This window comes from Alligator sinensis, unplaced genomic scaffold (genome assembly GCF_000455745.1).
Source record: "Alligator sinensis unplaced genomic scaffold, ASM45574v1 scaffold579_1, whole genome shotgun sequence".
NCBI classification, from domain to species: domain Eukaryota; kingdom Metazoa; phylum Chordata; order Crocodylia; family Alligatoridae; genus Alligator; species Alligator sinensis.
In genome coordinates, this window is record NW_005842023.1 from 2729483 (window position 1) to 2738555 (window position 9073).

Genomic DNA, 9073 nt, shown 5'->3' on the forward strand with positions numbered 1-9073 from the left:
CACTAAGTGGTAAGGGGCAAGCAGTCAACAGTATAAATATAAATTATTGTTTAACTGTTTTCATCCCTAATGGACACAAGCACAGGCAAGCCGTCCTGCTCAGTGGGCCAGATCCAGCCTGCAAGTCATATGTTGCTAACACCTGCTATAGACCTTTTCATGTTTAAGCAACTTAAAACTGCTTAAAATAGTGTAACCAACACATTTGGCTTATTTGCATATTTGCCTCAGAACATCTACAGGAGAGAGACCAATTAAGAATCAAACAGTTAACATGAAAGCTCCAGTAGGAAAAAGTGCACCACGGCAATTGGTTTGTCAGCTATAAAAATGTACTTCCTTTGGGCATAAAAGGCTGCAGGCCTTGAGTTTTTTTCCTTTAACCAATGAAGTTACTAAGCATATCAAAGTAGAAAGACTTGTCTGTCACAGAGAGATGTGGCTGTAGAGTATCTGTAATCAGTGAGAGGGTAGAAATGGCTCTTTGGAAAAGTCAAACTACTGGAGATAATGGAAAATCTTTCCAGACGAAGTTTTTTTTGGTCAGGCTTTGCACTCAGAGTGGGACAAGTCATGAAATTGTCTCTCTTGAAATGCAGTGTAGAGGAAGAGTTCTTAGTGCCAGAAGTAAAAATCTTTCTACAGAAGAAAGTTCCGAGTACAACTCTTCTGTCCTTAAGACCATCGAAAGATGGGCTTATGACACTGACACTGTAAATGGGAGTGAAAAGTATGGCTCAATCAGATGCACATTTTGTCTTACCTATAGCTACTTAGCTTGTATCTCTTGCCAGTCTTTTCTCCTCGCTCTAGTGGGGAAAGCTTGGTTTCATACTTTCAGTTCATTTTAGCTTACTAGGTTTCTTATTCTAGAAGCAACTCCCTCAAACTAGGGTATGAGATGCATGAGCAGGCATCACACTGGCAATTCCATACTTGTTTTAGCTCATCCAATTACTTGATTTTTGAAGCACCATGCCTCCCTACCACTCTATCCGCCAAAGTAACTTTAACGCCCTGTTTGCAATGTCCAAATCCAGGCTATTAGTAACTTTTTCAAATTTAGTTTATGTAAAATAGCAGTTACCCCAAATCAATCCACTCTGCAGAGCAATGAATTACAAAAGTCTTCTTGGTGTCAGTTGGGTTGAGAATACCTAGTTATGCAGAAGGATAAGGAGTCTACCAAGTTTCTACATAAGAAGAAAGTGTTTCTAGGAATGTTAAAATCCCTTACCAGAAAAATCAAAAAAGGATTATAGGGGCTTGAAAGAGACAGTGAAATGTATCCATCCAGATGGGAAAGATAACCAAGCAAAATGAGTGCAGGACAAAATAATTTTGTCTTCTGTTCAGGTTTAATATAAATACACAGATAGGAAGCTGCTGCTAAGCCATGTAGTTTCAGACAGAGAAATACTAACAGCTTCTGGTATAATTTGTGCCCAAGTGCTCTGGTAGCAACTCACCGACTCAAGTGTGACTTCAGTTTCATACCTCCACCCTACTTTGTACCCCTGCAGAGTGACAAATGAAAGTTAGCTTTAACTTTGCTGCTTCTTGGGACAAATCTTGTATTATCTCCCCTCCCGCAAGAGGTTCACAATGCTAACTGACACGTGGCAATTCAGGTGCCACCTGAACATTCCAGTTTGTGACCGGTACACATCCTGTTTCATTTAAGCAAGTATTGACAAGGAAATGGAATGATTAACTCTGCCATACAATCAGAGCTTCTTCCTTATCAGAAGAATGAGTTGTACTAGCAGTTAGGAAAAACAAAAAACCCCACATTACAAAGATAAAAGGAGAGGCATGATAAATGACACTACCAGAAGCACCGTGACACATCTATAGGTCAGGTTTTCTTCCTGTCACAGATATGTACTAAGACCTTTAAGGTGGCAATGTTGACAGATGCAAGATTTTGAAGGTGAAAAGACAAGAGAAAGGTTAAGATCCTGCCCTTTAGATTAGATGTGAAGACCTACAGTTCTTCTCATTGTTGCACTCCTAAAGAGCACAAACCCCAGAACTCTTTCCAGATGCATTTCATGCTCTAATTCCCACCTAGGACACAGGAGCTAAAGGGCTATGAAACTGATACATTCTTCCAAAGGAGCCTGTAAGGAAGGTATTGTGTCACCCAGTTTTACCTATTCTATCAAAATACTAGGCCAAGACACAGAAAAGAAGTTCTGTAATACTCTGGTTCTACCAAAAATGTTGCATCGAATAAGGTTCAAATGTTTTGCTGTAACGATTCCCTTAACAAGAGTCCTGCTGCACAAATTTGGAGAAAGACTAGAGAAGGTAAAGAACCTGTGTGGGAGGGCTGTGTGAAATTTCGGCAACCATTTCGTTTCAGAGGTGTTTCAGCACCCAAAACCGAATTGAAACACAAGGCTCCAAAATGTTTTGGAGAATTTCAGAGTTTTGGAGCCAGGCTTGCAGGGAAACAAAAACTAATAAGAGGGAGGGGAAAGGGGGGTGGAAGGACTGCTCCGATATTGACATCTAGCTCCCAGTTCAATTCCCCAGCTCTTCCCGGGGGGCTGTGGGTCCCCAATCTGTAGGCAGGGTTTCAGCAGGCTACCACTGCAGGCTGGGGCCAATGGCAGCCACCCGGCGCACACCGTGCCAAGAGCCAGGAAGACCGCAATGCTGCCGCTGGTCCCAGCCTGCAGCGGCAGCCCACTAAAACCCAGAGCACAGATCCAGGGACCAGCGCCCCCTGGGAAGAGCTAGGGGAATAAGAGAGCTGGGGAATCAGACCAGGGACCAGCAGGCTTGCTCGCCACTCTGTGCTGCTTCCTTGCCTTGCAACCTGGCACGACAGATCAGAGATCTGTACGGAGGTCTCCTCACCTGCAGAGGGCACTGGCCCTCCCCCGGACGAGCCACCCATGGCCCTGTCTTGCTCCCCACTGGGGCCCTTCAGCCCCAAGCCCCACCCAGCTGGGTAGAGCTATGCAAAGTTTCCCTTACAGCCTGTTCGAAACAGATTTGGAGGAGATTCACAGAGCCAAATCTCTGAATCCGATTCAGATGAAACAAAACAGGACAGTGATCCAAGACACTGAAACAAATCACTGTCCTCGAAAACCAAACTGAAGCACAGCTGTTTTGCACAGCCCTATAGTGTGGTAACCTTTTCCTGTCACCTCCTGCAAGGCAGCAAATGTCCAGTGACAAAAAAGGATTACTAACTATGCCATTAGCTCGTTAAGTGATATTTTGTTCCTAATTCATATAAGCCAATTCATTTTTGAAGTTACCACTAGTCTTGGATATTCAACTTGAGATGCCATAGGATTAAGATTCTGAAACACCACACACTTAACCTGCCAGTGACCTCAACCTCAAGGAGAGCATTTTGGGCTTTAAAATGCAAGCTTCTATACAGCTGCTCCAACCAAAATGTTACCAAACAAGTGTTGTTTCCTGCATATTTCCTGGACCATCATAGCTATAAATAATACTATTTCAACTAAAGTTAAGGAAAAAAAAGCCCAGTTCCAGACGTCATGTTAGGAGACCCAGACCTGCAGCCAAAAAGGTTAGCAAAGTGTCAGGGACAGAGAAAGTCTTTTAATTGGAAAGTGACCCTGACTTCGGCTGCATGGCTACCCCTAACTATAAAGGAACTTAAGACGGAGTGCTGGCAACCTATGACCCATGAAGTGGGTGGATTTGGTCCAAGGCAGAAGGGAGAAAGGGCAGAATCTGGGGCGTGGGCCATGCAGTTGCAGTTCTACCCGCTGCTCCACAGCCTTCCCTGCTGCTATCTCATGCCTGCACTTAGCTTCACCACCAATTCCCATTCCCAGTGGGAATGCAGAAGGGGCAAACTCTACAGCAAAGGTAAGCATAGATGGTTTTAGCATACCAGGGAGTTAAGGATTTGCAGTCCATGGCAGGAAGCTGGGTCACGAGCAAAAGGTCTACAGTAACTAAGGGCTGCCAACCCCTGATTGAAGATAATTGCACCCTCTCATTCTTGTACAGAAAAATTACCCTTTTTATTTTACCTTTCACCAATTATTAAAATAAATAAATAAATAATATTCAACCCTGTTATTTCCCTAGTGCTCATCTCCATTCATCTACCAAGTATATAACAAAACTGATCACCATCTGACAACAATACTCTAAGGAGTTCAGCGACTGAGGAAAGTTACAGCAGCTCCCCCTGCAACTACTCGTATAGGCTACAGTACCTATGCCACATTAGCTTCATTACTGGCTACACAAATTACAACCTTTCTGTTTAGTAAGATCAACAAGCAACATCTTTTAATATCATCTTTTACCTCTAGTATTTCTCCAGGTTTTGCCTCACAGGCTCTGTCTTGCTCTTCTAGCTTTCAACCACCACGGCTTCATTTTAAGCAGCCAGTTTTTTTAGATACTCAAATATATTATACACCAATATACCACAACAAATTTGGCCTTTTTCAAAGCTCTTCTCCCTCAGAAGAGTAGGTTAGCCTCTCAAATCAGGTGTATACTAAGTGGCAATTTTAGCACCTGTGCACCATTTGCACAGGGATTGTGTTCACAAAGTTTAGGACACAGACAAAGAAAACAAACTTACAAACAAACAATCAGGCCCCTAAATTCTGCCTGAATTGACCACTGGAAGAGAGGAAACTTTTAATATACCATCACTTTAATATACCACTGGTCACTTTCCACCTGCTCTTAGGTCGCAAAAGGCCTCACAAGGTTCTCAGCACATGCTTCCCAAAGAGTAATAGGGTTTGAAAGAAAGAGTGGCATCCAGGTGAGCAGAAGTTCCCTGGTACACAAAAGCTACAAGGCGGCAGTCTTTATTCAAGACAGTCATTTTAACCATTTATGACCTACTAAGGTCTTCTATAAATTTAAATCAAGGCTATGAATGCCTGGCAGGTGGCTCTTTCCTACTGGCCTATAAGCTGTCTTATAACACCTCTGTGGAGAAAATGCACTGAAAAGAAGTGGGGGAGAAAAGGGGGAGGCTTCAGTAGCTAGACTTGGCCAAACAGAATTTATGAGCAATAAGAAAGTCAGTCCAGAAGTCAACTGTTCACTAAATTAGGTATTCTTGTAAGGTGTCAGCCTATAGCAAGACATCCCCCAAACTGGCCATTAGAGAAGTACTTTCCTGTTTATAGCAAGACATCACCCAAACTGGCCATTAGAGAAGTACTTTCCTGACAACCTTATTTTCAAAGTGCAAATATTAAATACTTGCAATGAAGCATATCTGAAGACAACTCTCGTCTCTATTTAAAGACAACAGCTTCAGTACCCATAAAAATAGGTGATGGAGGTCTGAACACACAGGTAAGGTATGCTGCATGTGCCCATATATAATTAACTTCCCGTTTCCCACAAAGATCTGCAAAAGAAACATTAACAAAAAATTTGCAAAAGCAAGCCCAACCATTTTATACAAAAGTAGAATGTTATTCATCTGACAGGCTGTTTAATGAACAGCTTATTCTTATTTCCACTGGGGATTCTTTTACACTGCAGACATAAATGACCACCATGCTTTTTCCTCATACGTCCACCAGTCACAAGAAAACCTTCAGCAAACCAGCATCCATGATTTACCTATCCAACTGCAGAAACTGCCTCCCTTATAAATTCATTTCAGGTAATGGAGAGCAAGATGTACTGCACTAAGCTGAAGACCAAGTTCTTGGGTGGCCAGTGATTGTGCAGTTGAGACTCTTCCCTAGTGTAGTTTAAAAGGAAAGGAAAATAATGTGGAGACCTTGGAATCAGAGTAAGAGCACAGCATTCAATAGCAGTCCCACTGGCCGAGTCTGGTTTCACTTGGTCAGCCTATATAAACGCTGGCAGCCAACACTACTCCTCAATCTATAGGGTAAGATGCAAAAAGTTAACAGCAGAAAGCGACAAACCAGATATGATCCGATTGTGGCCTGGACATTACATATGCAATATAAACACAGGTCTGAATGTAGTGACTTCTCTGTGGCCTCCTGTGATGAGACAGAGATAGCTTTAATAGTCATATCACTAAGTCCTGAGCTGGTCAACACAAGGTTGCATGGCCTGTTGTGAATAAGTTGCTAGATCAACTCTAGAGAAGCTTCTAAACTGCACCTGCTTCTGGAGAACGAAGCAAGCCACTGCCAGCTAGACCTGTTATGTTATCCCTTTTTCGGGTATGGCCCAGGCCTCTACTCACTTGCTAGGCAGAAGAGCTTATTGCAGTGGGTTCAGTCTCTTCTATTAGCATCTAATAGTTCCATTTAGGTTTACAGAAGACATCAGGCAGTTCTGTACAGCAGCCATGTCCCATTTAACCAATCATGTTTGTCGCCCGTGAATCTGAACACATGCTTGGTACAATCAGAGATGGAGAAGGCCATCCTTACTGTGCTAATATGTAGTTGTTATATGCAATTAGTAAAAGGAAATATAAATTCTGCCCTTTCCAATCTTAAAAAACATAATGCTTACAAGTGGTGATGCACTGATAACAGCCTTAAGCACTCATAAGTACAAGCAACTGTTGTATAGTATCTTTCTGACACTTTTCCAAGTAACCATTCCTCCAACAGCAAACTGAACTGCACATATAACTGGAGTATGGACAAGGCATACCCATGCTAGCTTTCAGCTAGCTAACAAAGGCAACAATAGTGCCGTCACACCTTCAATACAATTACATCATGAACTTGCAACCAAGAACATACTCCAAATACAGGAAGGCCAGTGCCTTCATTGGGCGACTGCTGGTCTTAGTTAACCTATACAGCATTAATGAAGATGTGGCAGCAAGGTTAAAGCTACCCCTGCTATGGACACATCTTCATTTCTGCTGTGGATGCCCTCAGCAGGAAACACCAAAACATGTTCACTTTCTGTGCGGACCCATTCCAGTCCTGAGCCTCTGTCCAAGATCTCCATTGTGAGACTGTACTGTAAGGGAACTGTATAGTCAATCGTGACCACATGACAATTAATAACTAGCCTAAAGAAGGTTTATTTCACAAGAAGATACCATTTGTAGGAATTATTGGTCCTCCAGATCACTGATTTTAAGGGAGAAAAATCTTGTATAGAGAAGACTTTTCAGGGATAGCACAGAAAGTTAGTAAGATGAGTACAATTTGCTCATGTAGGCACCTTAGACTAAGATATTACCTTAGACTAGTGATGTCCATCTGTGGGCCAGATCCTGCATGGAAGGCCACATCATTTGGCCCTTGAGTCTCCCCATGGGTCCAGAAATGTTGCAGCAGGAAGAACAGTAACTAATGCCGTCACTGCTCCCCTATCACCAAGTTTCCAGACCCATGACCTGATTGACACATTTCTGTAGACTAGTCCTAGCCTGCAGGTTAGTAGTTGAGCTCCACTGCCTTAGACACTATGCAGCAACAAAAGCATCTCCCTCTGGTCTGTGGAGCTTTCCAAATAAATCACTTGTACCATACAACAGTTCAAAGCCGCTAGAGCAAGCAGCTGCATGCAGCTTCTGCATCACAGAGCAAAGGGGGCTGTCACTTGGGCGACTACAGAGAGACAGTATGTAATAGCACAGGGCAACTTTAAGGCTTCTGACAGATGGCTATAAGAGGCAGCAGATCAGGATGATGGCATCCACTGCCTCCTCAAGGCCTGGCTACAAGCCTGGGCCAATGGTGTCGCTGCCACCAGAGCTGGACCCAGCTGAGTACCAGCTGTCTATAGAGAAGCAGCAGGCTGAGCTCCTGGAGATCTGCGCTCATTCCAAGTGCCACCACCAGCTGCAGCTCAACAACCTGTGCCACCAGGACCTCAAAGATCCTGCTTTGACCCATCAGACCTATGCTAGAACACACATCTATCCATATTTCAGGCCTGGTGCCAAGACATCAGTATTGGGAATTTTATGTGGGTTAGGACCTATTCTCTTCTGGTGGTAAACCTTCTCAGCAGATAGTGCTTGTAAAGACAGACTGATCCAGGAAGGCAAATATAAGCAACTGTTTCATCTCTCCTCTTGAGCCTGGGAACCAGATGTTGCAATACTGCGATTGGGCCGTTTGCAGAACGTCCAACATCTTGTACAACGGTGAGACTGACTCTATATAAAAATAAACTGTATGTTACTCAGAGGGTGCATCTACACACACGCCCAACTACGCAGTTGTTACTGCACAGTCATTTAGTATTTGACTTAGCAAGTACTAAATGACTGCGCAGGAGTCATTTCCAACCCTACTGCACAGTAGCAACAAACTCGTTAGCACTGCGCAGTAACATCAGTGTGACGGTTTGTGCCCACTGACGCTATGCTGCCGTAGCTCATCGCTACAGCGACACAGCGTTTTGTGTACACTTGCCCTAACAGATGGCACAGCCAAAGAAGAATGACTCAGGGAGAAGTCGGGCTGAATGGGACCTACAAGTTATCTAGGCCAAGCCCCCGCCCGACTTAAGAGTATCGCTGTCCAAACCACCCTATGCACTCCATCCCCTAAACTCTACGTAAGGCTGCCGTCAGCCCGCACACAACACAGACCTAACACCCTCACCTGCCACAGGCAAAGCAGGGGACCCAGGGTCCTACTTCTAAGAAATGCTGCCAATGTACATTCAAGAGCTCCCACGATCACACGCCCGCTACAGAGGGAGGCAAAGCCCCCCGCTCACCAGCCCCAGCTCGTACTGCATCTCCTCCGTGCTTCCCTGAGCTTCAGTGCCCTCCCTCCTACTGCACCCTGCTCAAACCCCGGGGGAGCAGGGACAGCAGAGAAAAGTGCGAGCAGCTACTACTGCTGAAAAGCCCTGCCACCCCAGCCCCCGTGAGGGAGAAACACCAGTGCTGCCTCCCTCCCGCCCACCTTTTCCATCAGCCTGCTCTGACCATGAGTCTTGCCGCCCGGCATCACCATCATCACTGTGGCTATTGCCGCCGGCTACCATCGTTGCTCCTGATACCATTACTGCTGCTATCGCTTACCTGGCCCGTGATGCCCGTGATGAGCGCGACCTTCCTGGCACTCATGTCGCCCGCCGCGCAGCTAGAGCCGGAGCCAGAGCCGGAGCCGGGACAGGCGGG

At 44.8% G+C, this 9073-nt stretch overlaps 1 protein-coding gene across 2 annotated transcripts in view; it reads right to left on the reverse strand.

The window, feature by feature from the left end:
- GMDS (GDP-mannose 4,6-dehydratase) overlaps positions 1-9073 on the reverse strand; it is a 607114-nt gene that overhangs the window by 597829 nt on the left and 212 nt on the right. Inside the window, exon 1 of one of the 2 annotated variants that reach the window (XM_006022214.3) lies at positions 8975-9067. The exons of the other annotated variant lie outside the window; for it this stretch is intronic. Coding sequence (XP_006022276.1) covers positions 8975-9019 — 45 coding nt within the window. The 5' untranslated portion in view covers positions 9020-9067. Of the gene's footprint in view, positions 1-8974; positions 9068-9073 lie in introns of those variants that run through there. 2 annotated transcript variants of the gene reach the window in all.